Raw genomic sequence first — 16,403 nt, 5'->3', positions numbered from 1 at the left:
AGTGTCCAGGCATGTCACTGTCATTCATGTGTGAGAGAGTGAAAACAAATATCATCTTCTCGCTCTCACGTATGAAATTCTTTATCTGTGAATGGACTAATAGGGTGGCGCCATCTGTCATAACCTTTGAGTGTGCCTCCTCATTGATGCAAGATAATAATATAAAACCTAAATAAATCCTTCTCTTAAAAGTGATCTTGTGTTATACCTTTACCATAAGTATAAAAATAATAACTTAATGTAAGCAGTAGTATCAACACAGCCTCATCCTCATAACTAAATTTAATATAAGCATAGATTAAATTTAATATCATACCATCCCATCCCATACATTAAAATGCGACCGCCTAAGAACGCACATACACTACACCACACATAGATGGCGTCACAAAAAAATGTCTTGTAGCTTTCGATGATACTAGTAGATGGCGTTAACCCTTAAATGCATGATTTTTTTCTTTTAACTAGAAATTAATAATGTGATAGACAATGGTTTTCTGACTCTAGGAAAAATAATAAAAAAATATTTAACATCGATTTTAATACTAAATCAGTGTTAGAAGTAAAATAGGCTAAATCTTACTTATATAAATATATAATTACTAGTAAAATTTATAAGAAAACTTTTACTACTATTAAAAAGGTACACTATTTGAGAAACCCCTATGATAAAATGATTAAACATAAAATAGTTACTAACTCTGAAAAAATCTGCCTGAATCATGTACTAAAAATCACCATCATCCAATTTTTTCACACTTTTCCGCCATTTTTTCTTAAATGGTTGGAAATAATGTTTTTATTTAGTAATTGAGATGTAGGATCTAAGAAAAATAAATAAAAAAGTCCAGCTTATATTTTGGCTATAAACTAGCCAAAATATACATACATATACATACATACAAAATATACATACATTGTAGCCAAATGGCAACAATATGCATTTAAGGGTTAATGTAAGCAGTAGTATCAACACAGCCTCATCCTCATAACTAAATTTAATATAAGCATAGATTAAATTTAAGATCATACCATCCCATCCCATACATTAAAATGCGACCGCCTAAGAACGCACATACACTACACCACACATAGATGGCGTCACAAAAAAATGTCTTGTAGCTTTCGATGATACTTGTAGATGGCGTTAAGTGTCACTTTTGACATATATTTATGGTTCGAAAGCACAGAATTACAGTTAAACCAGAATGAGTAGTTAGGTCAAAAAGTGTGTCCACATGAGAGGTCATTGTTTGGGCTGGTGTCCCTCTCGCACTTACTGACAATGTCAACATTATTCAGTGACGTCATCACTGTCATACATTGGGGATACCAGTCAATTTTCAAAGTTACTACCAAATCTACTAATACCCATTTGAACGTATTTTTTAATTATACAAATCTTTGATTTATTGGCATCAAAATAATTACATTATAATTATTTTCCAATTCTTTGAAATATATGAAAACCCTAGTTTGAATATAACACTAAAATAATATAAGAAGTTATAAAGTAAGGTAATATACAGATAAAAATACTACTACTATGGTAACCTCATTAACACTGGCAACACGTGCGAGAGGGACACCAGCCCAAACAATGCCCTCTCATGTGGACCGTTTTCGCTAGTCTGATACAATCACCTTTATGTCTTAGTGATAAGGTTCAATTTAGTATGGCAAAAAATGTGATTCCACAATCTAGTTTAATAATTCTAAATCTATGTTCGAAAGTGACACTTAACGCCAATCTACAAATAATTGATGGCAACAAGGCATTTTTAGTGGCGCCATCTATGTGTGGTGTAGTGTATGCGCGTTCTTAGGCGGTCGCATTTTAATGTATGTGATGGTATGATCTTCTTATATTTAATCTATGATATAAGTACTTAAAGCTGAGTTTAGACATATTGCTGCAAGTTTTGAGACAGAAGTATATGCAAGAAAGAGATGCAGATATTTGCCACTCACTCTTACCTATAGTCCCGTCTCAAAACTTGCAGCAATAACTTGCACGTCCAAACTCAGCTTTATAATTAGCTTTCAGACAGTTGCATGCAATTTTTTAAACAAAATATACAAAAAATATAAATGAATCAAGAATAATCAAAACAAGTACAAACAGTCTTATTGAATCCAACAAATTATGATCTGATTAACTTAACAGATAAAGAAAAGTAAGAAACTTAACGGGACAGTGAACATGTGAAGTTAGATCTTTCTAGTAATTTCCATGTTTATCCCAGTATTTTTACCTTCAAAGCCAAAGCTGGATTCACCATCATCTGCACAGCGCACATTAGTTCAGGTATTTTGTATATCACGGACAACTCAATCAGCCTACTCCAATCCTCCGGCTTACAAGTCAACGCCATCTTTGAAACGCATTCCGTTTTCAAACTATCAATCAAATAGTACGAAGCGAGTTTCAGTAACTGTTCGAGGCCTTCTTCCGGGAGTACATTCAAGTACATAAAATCCTTAAGGTGCTGAAGTGTTTGTAAGGTGACTCCCTCTATCTCAATCCGGCCTTCCGATGTCTCCTTCCATTCCCGGCTCAGCATAGCTTCAAACACATCACTGCATGCTGCTAGACATGCTCGATGAACTGACACACTGCCTTCAGCTGTGCTCAATTTGAAATCAGTAAAGTAAATATCATTGTAAAGTTTCACAATGAAGGACTCATGGAGTTTACACGCAGTAATGTTAACATCCAAGACATCTGTGGCTACATTCAGAAAATCAGAATCGCATACACTCTTTTTCCCAAATTCTCTCCACTGCTCATCACATGTCCACGCTGAATAAAATGGAGTATCTACATCTTGACAAGAAACATTCACTTTTACTTTACAATTTTTAGCCATTTCATGATTAACAGCCAGAACCTTGCATATAAAAGCAGTTTTATAGCTTACAAATTCTAATTGAACGGTAGCCAAATCATTTATATGAAATTTCTCACTTTTCACTTGAAGCGATTTTTCGTTCGCTTTTGTTATTTTTGTACTGTGGTTAACTACACACCTGAGCCTTAAGAAAGTACCCAGATCCTGCTTTTTTACATATCTGAAACAAATATTATAGTTTTCTTATCACCACTTAATTTCAAACTTTTTGCGAAACGCGTACCGATATCGGATTCGTACAATGGTTAAGTAATAAAAAAATTGACTTACAATTCTATGAGCATGATGCACCGAATATGTTCCTTGGCTGATGTCACTAAATAAACCACTAAAATATGAGGAGTTTCACAAATAAAATGAATACAAACGGTTATACGAAAGGAATAAAACTTTTCAAACAAGAACGTCAAAAACACAGATAAAGAAAGGATATTTTTTTGCTTTAAAGCTGTAACAGACGAGCGCACCGGACCCAATCTTGCATCGAACTTGTAGAAAACCAGATTTTTACAATATTTGAATTTACTTCTTGTTATGGTACAAGTGCCATAATAATGGAAATGTAACGTTTTCGATTATTTTTACATGTATTTCTTTTAATTAATGTAGGTAAGTACTTTATTCTGATATTTCGTAAAACGGAAATTGGCTAGTACTCTGTCATTCAACTGTCATTCCGTGCAGGAACTGCGTCTGCGGCCTTAAAGCGGTTGATTTGATGTATTTGAATTGAATAATAAGTTATTAAGTGAAAAGTGGATTAAATAAGTACACAATATTCATTTATTCTATACTCTGTCAAACAAGTCTGTCAGTAAATAAGTACAAAGAAAACTATAGGTATCCTTTTCTCTAGCACCCTAAAGAAAAGGATGCATATAGTTTTCTTTGTTCTTATTTACTGACAGACTTGTTTGACAGAGTATAGTTCCTAATACTTATTAAAGTTAAAAAAATTGGTTGTCTGTAAAGTCGGTTTACGGACGGTAGTTTAACGTGATAACGTCAAACATTACAGTAGTATAGACAGGGGCGGTCAGAGTATAGCAAAAGGGGCCCGATTCTGGGACTTTTTTCACGTTTTTTTATTTATTTATTTATTTATTAAAAATACACAAAAGTTAACAGTATTTCACCAAAGCACTTATGTGGTAATATAAATATGTACATGTTAAATTGACATAAATAAAAGCAAACACACTTAAAAGTTAAACTATGGTTATTACATTAATCACCTAAAGAGTGTAGAGTCTATGAACCCTAAGAGTTTTCTGTAAAACACACCAACACTATCAGCAAATATGTCAATATCGTCTGTCTCCAACATGATGCGGTTAAGAGCAGCTCGGGCTCGAGCGGTGCGCCGGCCGCCGTGAACAGGCGCCGCCGCCGCCGCGCCGGCACCGCGCCCGGCATGCCAACCACCACATTCGCTCTTGGCACTTGCAGCCCCATTCTCTCAAGCACGGATGCGTCATCTACTCTATGGTGAAACAGTTGGCGGTAATGCATAATATGCAGCAGTTTCCGTCTGGTTTCTAGAGTTTGAAGACCAACCATTCCTGTTACGAATAGAGATGGATACATATATGGGTAATATCCGTACAGTCGTTTGTAAATGTGCCTACAGAACTTCCTCTGCACTCTTTCTAGCATAGTGTTTTGTTCTTATTAGAAATAATGCATTAAAATAAGCATCTTTTAAAATTAAAGTTTTTTTTAAAACCTCTAATTTAGGAGTTAGAGTGGTGCAAAGTTGCAAAATTTTCCCGTAGCATTACTAAGGCGCCAGAGACAGAAAGCGATATCGACGGAGCCCCGCTTATTACAGAAACTGCACAGAATAGGAGCCTTCGGCCGTTTGAAGATACCTAACGAACCTAACCTATACCTATATCTTCTTCTTCTTAGTCGTATACTCTTGTCAGAGTAGTCGTGGTCATTGGGGTCGTTGTGCTGCCTTTTTAATGCAGCGCAGAGATTTAAGGGTGACCCGGTGAGAGCCCTCACTTGGTCTGTCCATCGCATTGAGGGGCGCAGTCTGGGTCTTGTACCGCCCACTCTTCCCTGAACAACAAGTCTCTCTATGGCGGAGTCTTCCCTACGTGTAACGTGACCGAAATAGCCAAGGGTGCGAGAGTGAACGACATCTGACAGTCTTTGTTTGACTTTGAGCTCCTGAAGAATAGACACATTAGTGCGCCGCTGGGTCCACGATATCCGGAGCATTCTTCTCCAGCACCACATTTCCAAAGCGTCAATGCGTTTTCGTTCACTCTCTCTTACTGTCCATGTTTCAGCCCCGTAGAGAAACACTGGGAAAACGAGAGATCTTACGAGACGAGTTTTCGTTGCCCTTGTGATGTCACGGTCTCTCCAGACCTTGGAGAGTTTCTCCATTGCGGACCGAGTGATGGCCATGCGTCGCTTGATTTCGTCTTCGGAGCCTCCGCCATCTGAGACCAGTGACCCTAGGTATATGTATGAAGATACAACTTCACAGTTCCCAATCGCTTTTGTCCTATATAAAAGTCGTCATTTTGTATCCTAGACCGTTTGCGAGACACGCGTTAATTTTATTAAAGTGCTAGTGCCATTGTTCCGTACAATGAGCCCATTTAAGCTAGGAACCGCGACCGATCAGTGTGCACGGTCTTCGGGACGTGGCTTCGGCTGACCAAAACATCCAGCGAGCCAGATTTCTATCGGACGTCCGTGCGCTCAAGGCCACGTCCACGAGCGACGACCGATAGTTTGCACGGTTAAGTGTATTGTATATTCATTGTCTAAATCCGCGCGACGGCGGGGCGGCGGATGTTTCTTTCTTAGCTTCATTATCCACATCCTATATAAAGACAGTCAAGCAAATCTTGACATTCTTGACACTATAAACGCGCGGTCGCTCGACGGCGAACGTTCGCGTAAATATGTTCCTAGCTTAATTCCTGTAAATTATCAGCAATAAGATGAATTTAACCTTGAATTTTAGCACGATAAATACTTTTATTAACGTCAGACGCGCGCTTTTATGAGCGTCGTATGCGCATTGTATTAATGCCTACTTGAAAAATAAATATTTCATTTTCATTTCAGACGTCTGATTACTTACACTTGTATAAACACAAAACTGATGTATGGCGCGGAAGCAAATAATAATGTCACCTGAATGTGTCAAACGCAACAGGGTCCGATGGTTCCGTACAATGAGCACATTTACACTCCTCGCAATCCGCTTAAGGGCCCATTTAGACGGTACGAGAACTCGCATACGAGTTTTATTACATTGCGGTATTTGATGGCTGTGCAAAATTGTATATACCCTCAACAGCCCGCAATGTAACTAAAATCGCATGCGAGTTCCTACACCGTCTAAATCAGGCCTAATTATCCACATCCTATATGTATAAAGACAGTCAAGCAAATCTTGACACTATAAAGGCGCGAAAATCAATTTTTAACCCCCGACGCAAAAACGACGGGGTGTTATAAGTTTGACGTGTCTGTCTGTCTGTCTGTGGCATCGTATTAGCTCCCGAACGGATAAACCAATTTGGATTTAGTTTTTTTTGTCTGAAAGCTGAGTTAGTCGGGAATTCGGGAGTGTTCTTAGCCATGTTTCATGAAAATCGGTCTACTATGTCGCGGTCGGGGGTTTTTTCAAAATTTTAATTTTGTGGTTAGGTTATTTCTAATTTTCTCTGATCGATAAACCTTCGCCTCTACATTTTTAAATTTTCTTGCGAATGTGGGATTAAGGTGCCTTTAACATTTGAAGAGTTCCCTCGATTTCTCCAGAATCCCATCATCAGTACTGGGTTCTGATAAAAATGGTACCAATCTGTATATGATACATTCGATCAAAATAAAAAAATTCAAAACAGGTCCAGTCACGACGGAGATATCGAGTAACAAACATAAAAAAAAATCGAATTGAGAACCGCTGCGCGAAACGCTGGTGGCCTAGCGGTAAGAGCCGTGCGGTCAGTCCGGAGGTCCCAGGTTCGAACCCCGGCTCGTATCAATGAGTTTTTGTGCGAAATAGCATTTGATATTTACCAGTCGCTTTTCGGTGAAGAAAAACATCGTGAGGAAACCGGACTAATACCAATAAGGCTACTAAGAAGATACTACGGGCCTAGTTACCCTTTGGGTTGGAAGGTCAGATGGCAGTCGCTTTCGTAAAACTAGTGCCTACACCAAAGCTTGGGATTACATGTCACAGCGGACCCCAGGCTACCGCAAATGCCGGGATAACGCACGCAAGGAGGATGATGGCAGACGAATTGAGAACCCCCTTCCTTGAGATTTGTGCGGCGACGACGGTAAAGTAACGTCAACACTATAGCATCTACCATAAGTTTTCAACTCCCCGTGTGTCCAGGTGTCAACAACGGCTAACTGTACAAGGTTTGGATTACCGGATAACCTGTTCGTTGGTGTGGCCACGATACTAGCGGCACACCTCGGACACTGGCAATCAAATACATGAAAGAGGCGCGTTCCTAGCACACAGTCTAAGCTAGTGTAGGTGAACGCGTACCATGCTTGTATGTGTGAGATGTGACAGGTCGACTGTTCGCGTTTTTGACGGGCGGTAACTATGAAGTAACCGAGAGCGGGATGGCGGCACTTTCAGCGGGGAGCGGGAGTGGCCATACTGTACGATAGTACTCTTTATTATACTGTGGCGGTGGTTAAAGAGTAGACAGTACCCTAACTCATTAGTTTGATTAATTAATGTTTGCAAATAACTCTGCCTATACTGGTAGACTCTTATTCAAGAACAAATTCAGTTGTTGAAAGGCTCAACCAGTTTATAATAGTAAATTTGCTCAATGAATAAATTATTTATTTCGTAACACCTGAGACTATAAAAAGGAAATCAACTGAAAAAAAAAACAAGAAAAAAACAGAGACAACGATGCAGAAGTTCTTAGTACAGTTGTTCCTTTTTGCTCTATTTGCTAAAATGAGCTTAGCAGCAGGTATGTACTAGCCACACCGTGGACCTTAATAACCCGAAAGATCATAATTATCCATTTTTGATGTCGAAACAAGCTAAAAATGTTATGACTTTTGTAATTTTGTACAAAAAAATTTTTTGTAATTTTTTACAAAAAATATTGTAAGTATTTTTTTTTTCATATTTTTGTATACGTTTGAAAAATTGTAGTTTTTCTGTTCATAATTTACTTGAGTAAGTTTCTACAAAGCTTTTTTTTAACCCCCGATGCAAAAACGATGGGGTGTTATAAGTTTGACGTGTCTGTCTGTCTGTCTGTTTGTCTGTGTGTGTGTCTGTCTGTGGCATCGTAGCTCCCGAACGGATGAAGAGAGTTTCATGAAAATCGGTCTACTATGTCGCGGTCGGGGGTTTTTTCAAAATTTTAATTTTGTGGATAGGTTATTTCTAATATCAGTCAATTAGTACGACAAGACTAGAATAGGTACATAGTTAAAAAATGCGTTTTTGTCCGAGTTATGACGAAAAATAATTTTTCTCAAACATGCAATGAAATATTGTCTTTACGTTCCTTAAAATGGGCTGGGAAGTATCGCTTTTTGGGCGCAACAACTCGAGAGGACTGTAAAGGGATTTCATATTATTTTTTAGGCCTAGGCCTGCAAAGCAACTTTTTTTTATAAAATATTGTCCTTTAGAGCATTTTTTTTATTTCATTGTATGTTTGAGAAAAGCACTATACATGCCTCGGCGTGAAAACGGATTCCCGGCCTCGTATCCCTATCCGGCCTCGCTCGCACGCTCGCTCGGCCGTATATACCCACTTGGCCGGAAATCCTCATTTTCCCGGCCTCTGATGTAATGTACTATTAGAGAAATATGAAATTATCTCTGATTCTAAGCCACAGCCAGGTATTTTATAATGACATTTTACTCTCTCATAAATTAACTTTTTAACAAAAAATAAAACCGCCTTCAAAAATAAGCGCGTTACAAAACACGGAGAAATTAAAAAGCAAAAAATAATAAACCTTTGAATTCAGATTTCTTATCGTATTGCAATAATCTAAACATCCAAATTATAAACAAATCAATTATTTTTGTAGTCGGTACCAGACCTGTTCGTCGCCTTGCTATTGCCTGTTTGCCCCACCCAACCATACACAGGCTGGTACCGACAATGGTCAGGAATACGCCCTGTTAAAATGTTTCGAGTTGTTCAGGACCACAAGTGTGGTAATATAGCGCCATATGTACAGTAAAAGAGGATCGAGTATTATAGAGAGTTACTGTCAAAGTAAAGTGTGTAATCACAGTGCATAGACTGCCAGTGCCATCTCTCGACACAAGCTTAAAACTTTTGAACCTCAGTTTTGACAATTTGGCCCATATTGTTAGCTTGATATGTATTAAAATCTCAAATATTAATATTAGCGCCAGCTAGCCGAGCGTTCTCCAAAGGTGTAACGCCATCTAGGCCACCGTACCGTTTTCTCTATGGCTTTGAGGTACGTTTTTAGGGTTCCGTACCTCAAAGAGGAAAAACGGAACCCTTATAGGATCACTCGCGTGTCTGTCTGTCCCTCTGTCACAGCCGATTTCTCCGAAACTACTGGACCGATTTACTTGAAATTTGGCACACGTATGTAAACCTGTGGCCCAAAGACGGACATGTAATTTAATTAAAAGAAATTTAATCATAGGGGTCACTTTTGTGGGGTAAAATTGAAAATTAAAAATCAAAGTTATTAAAACTATATTGTGTTACATATCAAATGAAAGAGCATTTTGTCAGCATCTGAAATATATTTTTTTTATATTTTTTATTTTGGTAATTTAGAAGTAATTTAAGAACTAAAGCAAAAAATGACCATTCCCCCCCCCTTATCTCCGAAACTACTTAGCGTAAAATTTTCAAAAAAATACACGAGATATCCCTCTCCCTATAGATTACAGGAAAACCTATTACAAATCTACAGTCAAGCGTAAGTCGGACTTAAGAGAAAAAAACTCAGATTACGAATTTCACTCACTGCCGCTGCAAGTAGTTACTAAACGTCTTAAAATTGTGTATGCGCGTTGGACAGGTATAAAGAAATTCATTTCTGTCTTTTTCTTTTTAGAACTTGTTCAAATTTTTTTTCATTTGTACAAAATGACTTAAGTTCCTACTAAAAAGGAGGCGCTTAAGACCGTTTATAAATTGACTGAGCAAAATTTTATTCAAATCGGTCCAAAAAAAGGTGTCTGTTGACGAAAACATAGAATTTGTGCCACCGAAAGCCCAAATCTGAAGTCCATTTTGCTCTATCTCTTATCGTTTCCGAGATATATACGAAAAGTCTTGAAAGTGCGAAACGTTAACTTTGCCATCATAGTCGTTCAGGCGCTCGTGAGTTCTTTGTATGGAAAAGTCGAAAACCGACTTGCACTTGACCAATGTTCATAGAACGTTGTGGTTTTTTTTTATTACCAAAAATGACTTAAGCGCCTTAGGAAGTGCAGGTGCTTAAGCCTCGTGGCGCCGTATGTACTTTTTAAAGTACATAATGGTTTCAATGGAATTTTAACTCTCATGTAAACAAATAAAATATAATTTCTTTTGTTTCTAAAATTTTTCGAATAACTGAAATTGAATTCAATCTCAAGTACAATAAGAATCAAAATTCCCTAGCAAAAATTTTGTATGGTGGGCGCCACGAGGCTAGGGAACTTTAAATCGATGTTATCGCATCGATCTACTGAGGGGGGCGGTGCCTACAGCAGTTGTAGTTGTATGCATACCCAGCTCACCCACACAGACGCGTCCACTGGCGCCGCACCGGTGTCCGCGTGCGCTCTCTACAAATCTCTGCAAATTCTATGCACAGCGCAGAATATGCAGAAACCACATGGTGGTCTGTGGCAGAAACTCAATAGACATTTTTAGGGTTTTTAAAATAAGTACCTGTACGTGAAGTAACATGGTAAATTAAAAATTATTATTAGATACTTATTTGCGGAGGTGTAAACAATTTCCTTCGTTTTGCCATATATCAATAATTACCTATCTATATTAAATTCATTAATCCGTATACATTACATTTTTACAATTAAGTGTATGAATTATACTTTTTATCGTACGGTCACCTACATAAATATCTATACACCTGTATTCATTGAATTTTGAACCTTCTTCTTCAGTAATAAGTTTCGATATGTAAAGAAATTGAAGGACGATACACAGTCGGGCGGAGACACCGCGCGCCGCTGCGGGCGGGTTGGGAGGGAGGAGGGGTGTCGATGGACGATGTCACGCGGGATTCGCCGCGCGAACTATTCATTCGCGCGGTCGGCTCCCTTCGCTGCCTGCACACGTTCGCTGCTCTCGTACGACTTGATATTATACAGGGTGCCCTACTAATTAATGGACAACCTTTTAACCACCAAGAGGGCACCTTATACTGGTCCAGAAAATCGACTTTACGGTTTAGTAAAAGTCGCCTGATTTTCGAGATTTTCACACGTTTTAAAATTTCAATGGATATTAATGGACAACCTTTTAACCACCAAGAGGACACCTTATACTGGTTCAGAAAATCGACTTTAAGGTTTAGTAAGAGTCGCCTGGTTTTCGAGATTTTCACACTTTAATGGATATTAATGGATACTATATATATGTACTAAATGGGTACTATATATGAGGAGTGTCTTTTCAAAAGGGCTTATTTCCACTTTGACCTTTTTTTGGGAAATCGAGAAAAACATAATTCCACGGTATTGATTTTGAAATTAATATTTAATTTGCAAAATTGTATCTAATATGTATTGTAAGTTAACGTTAATGCTATGATTACATCAAATGTAACATGTGTACCTAAATAAATATTTAATTACCATATGTTTTTGAGAATTAAGCACTTTTGATGCGAACTTTTGGGAATTAAGCCCTTTTGTTGTGGCCTCGTAGCGTAAACGTTATTATTTTAAAATAGTTTTAATTAATTTTTGGATTTTGTATTAAATTAGTTGATATCAATGTTGTTGTACTACATAGGTACATTGGTTTATCCACATAAATAATCATTACACATTTTTCAAAATGTGTTCTAAACTTTGATGTTACTCTTTTTTTTAAAGATCAGGGCGAGACTTTTCGAGCTTTAATCTCAAAACAACACGTAATTTTCTATACAAAAAAAACTGCATACATAGTTTAAAAAAAAGAAAAAATGGAAATAAGCCCTTTTGAAAAGACACTCCTCATATATGTATGTATATGGTTGTATTTATATATGTATGTATATTGATGATGCATAATAGTATTTAGATAGTGACTTATATCTATTTAAATTTCTGTTTTATTTTCCGCACCAATTGTAAGTTTTTGTTTTTGGTCCAATGGTTGACTGGTAGAGAATGCCTTAAGGCATTAAGTTCGCCATTTGTACTTTATGTTGTGCAATAAAGGTTAAATAAATAAAATAAATAATGGACAACCTTTTGACCACTAAGAGGGCACCTTATACAACATACATACAACAACATACAATCACGCCTGTATCCCATAAAGGGGTAGGCAGCGCACATGCAACTACTAAAGCTTCAGGGCCACTCTTGGTAAATAAGCCTGGCCTGTGTGGTGACTGGTGACGGGTTAAGAATTTCACACCCCCTTTCTACTACCTAAAATTTTAAAAAGTGTGAAAATCTCGAAAACCAGGCGACTTTTACTAAACCTTAATGTCGATTTTCTGTAAGGTGCCCTCTTGGTGGTTAAAAGGTTGTCCATTAATTACCGGGCAGGGGCACCCGGTATATTTGTCAAGCGATTTCTGTCGTAAGAAAGCGCGACTCATTCGCGCAGTCGGCATATTTTTTCAGCTACCATAACCAAATTTGGATTAGATTAAAAAAATCTTTAAGTAAAACTTAGAACCTTTCAGATTGTTTTACTCACCCTTTCTGATGTTGACCATACTTACTTACCCCGTTATTCATAAACGTACACTAAAGTTATCAAGTCGATAAATTTCGTTTGTCCCTTTCCGACGTATTGGTGTGATAGAAAGGGACAAACGAACTTTATCGGCTGGATACTTTAGTGTACGTTTATGAATAAGGGTGTTAAAATTTATAGCTACGAAATTTTACATAAAATACCTACTTTAAAATAAAATAAAAAATGTTGAATTTGGTTAACATTATAAAAGACCTCAAGCAAGCTGTGTTAATTAGTTCGCGAATTCGTCGAGAGGTGGCGCTAAACACAATTATGCTCATTAGAGAACCTATACTTCTAGCCTAGCCCAGTTTAGAATTATGTGAGTGACGTAAAAGTTTTGTAGGTACGGAACCCTCGGTGGGCGAGTCCGACTCGCACTTGGCCGGTTTTTTTCTTAGATCTTATCCGTCTATGCGGAGTTACATTCGTCACTACTTTAAAAAAAATCTTCGTCTGTCAATGAAAAGAAAATTGTAGTAAGTATGTATGGAATGCATATAGACTTACTGCGTTTTAACTTTGAGGAACAGCGTGAGATACGAGATTTTTTAAAAGTACTTAGTGACGAATATGTCTTTGATACAGTTAAACAAATTTAAATATTTTTTGTCGTTTTTGTACAGATGATGCCTGTTCCCTGCCCATAGTGACTGGACCGTGTCGAGCCCATGTGCCCAGGTATGCAAAAAATAGTTATTCGTTATACAAGAGTGCAAAGTTGTATTTTAACGCCGAGTGTGGAATTGCGAGTGGTTCGAGAATAGAATCCTGAGCTTGCGAGTTTTTCAACAAACGAGAAGTAAAATACATTTGCACTCGTGTGTAACACAAAACTTTTCCCCTCACAATAGCGAGGAAAGTACAACGCAAGAAACGTGTTTATCACTGCTTCCAGTAGTTCCACAGGTGGTAAAACATCTTCATCACTAGATTAACCCACTTTTATCAATTTTAAAGCAGAAAATTTGCCTCTATTTAAGATCTAATTACTTTATCCACTAGTGGATAAAATGCGTTTTTACCCGCTGGTATTAAAGGACAAAACACGTGTTTCCGAGCTAGTGAGGGGAAAAAATACATTCCAGTCTAAAGTTTAGAAGGTCAGCTAAATCTTCCCGTTTGCCGTTCGTAAATTGTATGATCCAAGTTGGACGAAATTAAATAATTTAAAAATCTTGGCATAAAAATGGCGCGAAATTCAAATTTTCTATGGAAATTAAACCTACATTTTCAATCACTTTTAAGTTTTATGGCTCGTTGATAATGAGGAGGCAAACTGACCTTATCCCGCCAGGCGGCGCCTGCGCAAGTGTCTAGGCATGGCACTGTAATTCATATGCGTGAGAGAGAAAAAACATATCATCTCGTTCTCACGTATGAAAGCAATAGACTAAGAGGCCGCCCACGGGCGACATTTTTCTCGCGACCATGGGCTAGTATGAAAGTGCGCACACGAAGCGACGCAGCTTTTCATACAAATACGTAAGTCGCCGAGCAACTTTGTCGCCCGTGGGCGCGCACCCTAATAGGGTGGCGCCATTTGTCATAAACTTTGAGTGTGCCTCCTCATTCCGCCAATGTCAAGGTTTACAGTCTGACCAAAAAGAGTAGAAATAAAAAAAAAGATTAGTGTTGTCCCGTTTTCTCACACGGATTGAGGTAGAAATTAAAAAATGGCAAAAAAATCAATAATTATGTATATGTACCTATTGATTTTAGTGCCATTTTTTAATTTCTACTTTATGGTCATAGGTACTCTACGGTCCTACTGTAGGAAGCCACGCCTTTTATTAGGGTGCGCACACTTGCTGGTCTGTCCACTGTCATACTATCCCAAAGACTACATGTGAGCGAGAAAAAAGTCGCCGAGCAACTTTGTCGCTCGTGGGCGCACCCTCTTATCGTCCATAGAAATTTACAATTTAGTTAGTGTTATATTATTAGTTCCAATATTTTTTAGTTCCAGAAGTGTGTTTTCATGGTACGGTTTTCTGTAAGTAATAAATACCTACTTACTAAAGTACCTACTACTTTAGTAAGTAGGTATTTATTACTTACCTAATGGTTTTTTTCAGTTACGGATACAACACAACATCAAATGAATGCGAACGATTCGTCTACGGAGGTTGCGAAGGAAACGACAACAGATATGCCTCTTTAAAGGATTGCGAACAAGCGTGCAAGAGCGAATGATCATGAGATAAGGCTAAAAATGGAATTTTCGACGACTTCAGGCACATTGGAAAATAAAAATATTATGTTCAGTTTGCGCTTTTCATTTCGATAACAGTGACACTTAACTTCAAACTCTGGTAAATCCATTCTGATTTAAGGTTGATTGTATAAAAATATTATATAATCTGAAAAAGAATCAACCTTACAGCTATACTCAGAAAAAGTTATACTTTCGAAGTAAAAAAGGCAAAAAAGCTTGTCAAAAAAGAGTGGACATGGAATTATTTCTTTTTCAGTACAGATGGTGTTTTTTTTTACGCACTAGTGCGAGAAGTGGTTCATTATATGCTAGGTCGAAACTTTGGAGGCTCATCTGTACTGAAAAACGTCGTACGATACACGTGCGAAAAGGAAATTCTAAACTCGTGTCGAGTTAAAACCCTCCCTTCGGTCGTGTTTTAATTTATCGCCACTCGTTTCGAACTTCCTTTTTACGCACTTGTATCGTAATGTACTATTTCATCACACCCGCACTTTAAATGTGCTATTGCACGCAGGCGGAGCGTGAGTTATAGAAAAATCGTTCTCCCAAGGGAATAATGAAATTTCTTGTACCGTACTTTTTTAAATCTATTTACTTACATATTTTTTACCTTGCGAGTGTGATGAAAAACATTGTGTGTAACTCGGGGAGTATGAATATTACTAACTTACTCTCGTTACTAATATTGAACTTCCTCCCCTTGAACACTTAGGTACTTTCCTCACTGAGGGTGCGCGCCCACGGGCAACAAAGCTGCTCGGCGACTTACGTATTTGTCTGAAAAGTTGCGTCGGTTCGTGTGCGCACTTTCATACTAGCCCATGGTCGCGACAAAAAAGTCGCTTCCAAAAGTCGCCCGTGAGCGCACCCTCTGAGGTGTCAAAATAAATAGCCACATACAATGAGAACGCACACTACAAGTGTCTAGGCATATCACTATCATTCATATGACATGTGTGAGAGAGAAAAAAGATCTTCTTCTCCCTCTTACGTATGAAATTCTTTATTTGTGAGTGTGCACGGGAAAACGTCCCATTTTTGTCGATTGCTATGAAGCCGCTTTGTCAGTTTATTCATATAAAGATACAAGTAAATCTCGCCTTAACGGTAACCGGCGAAGTGGGACGTTTTACTAAACACTCACATTTGTGCAATGTTACTAATAAGGTGGCGCCATCTGTCATAATCTTTGAGTGTGCCTCCTCATTCATACAAAGTGGTTGACATAGACGGTGGCGCCCCTATTATTTTCAACTCTTTTTAGGCCGGCATCAGACAGTCTTAAAAATTCATAATCTTAGAAAAGATTTGTATGCAAACTGACAC

The 16,403-nt window shown here is 37.9% G+C and overlaps 1 protein-coding gene across 1 annotated transcript; it reads left to right on the top strand.

Annotated features, from left to right (window-relative positions):
* The first annotated feature begins 7,757 nt into the window (after positions 1–7,757).
* Positions 7,758–15,124, top strand: LOC125238721 (kunitz-type serine protease inhibitor conotoxin Cal9.1d-like). The gene is made up of 3 exons (XM_048146134.1): positions 7,758–7,897; positions 13,483–13,537; positions 14,935–15,124. Exons 1-3 carry the CDS (start codon positions 7,834–7,836, stop codon positions 15,050–15,052), a joined length of 237 nt encoding a protein of 78 aa, XP_048002091.1. The 5' UTR covers positions 7,758–7,833; the 3' UTR covers positions 15,053–15,124.
* Positions 15,125–16,403: the final 1,279 nt, after the last annotated feature.

This window comes from Leguminivora glycinivorella, chromosome 24 (assembly GCF_023078275.1).
Source record: "Leguminivora glycinivorella isolate SPB_JAAS2020 chromosome 24, LegGlyc_1.1, whole genome shotgun sequence".
NCBI lineage: Eukaryota > Metazoa > Arthropoda > Insecta > Lepidoptera > Tortricidae > Leguminivora > Leguminivora glycinivorella.
This window is presented reverse-complemented; position numbering and strand designations above follow the sequence as displayed.

What these genes read in the sequence shown, in the direction of transcription:
- LOC125238721 (XM_048146134.1), top strand. Translation starts at nt 7,834, where the DNA reads ATGCAGAAGTTCTTAGTACAGTTGTTCCTTTTTGCTCTATTTGCTAAA. An exon ending in TAAAATGAGCTTAGCAGCAG is followed by an intron (nt 7,898 to 13,482) that starts GTATGTACTAGC and finishes GTTTTTGTACAG; the next exon opens with ATGATGCCTGTTCCCTGCCC. An exon ending in TGTCGAGCCCATGTGCCCAG is followed by an intron (nt 13,538 to 14,934) that starts GTATGCAAAAAA and finishes GGTTTTTTTCAG; the next exon opens with TTACGGATACAACACAACAT.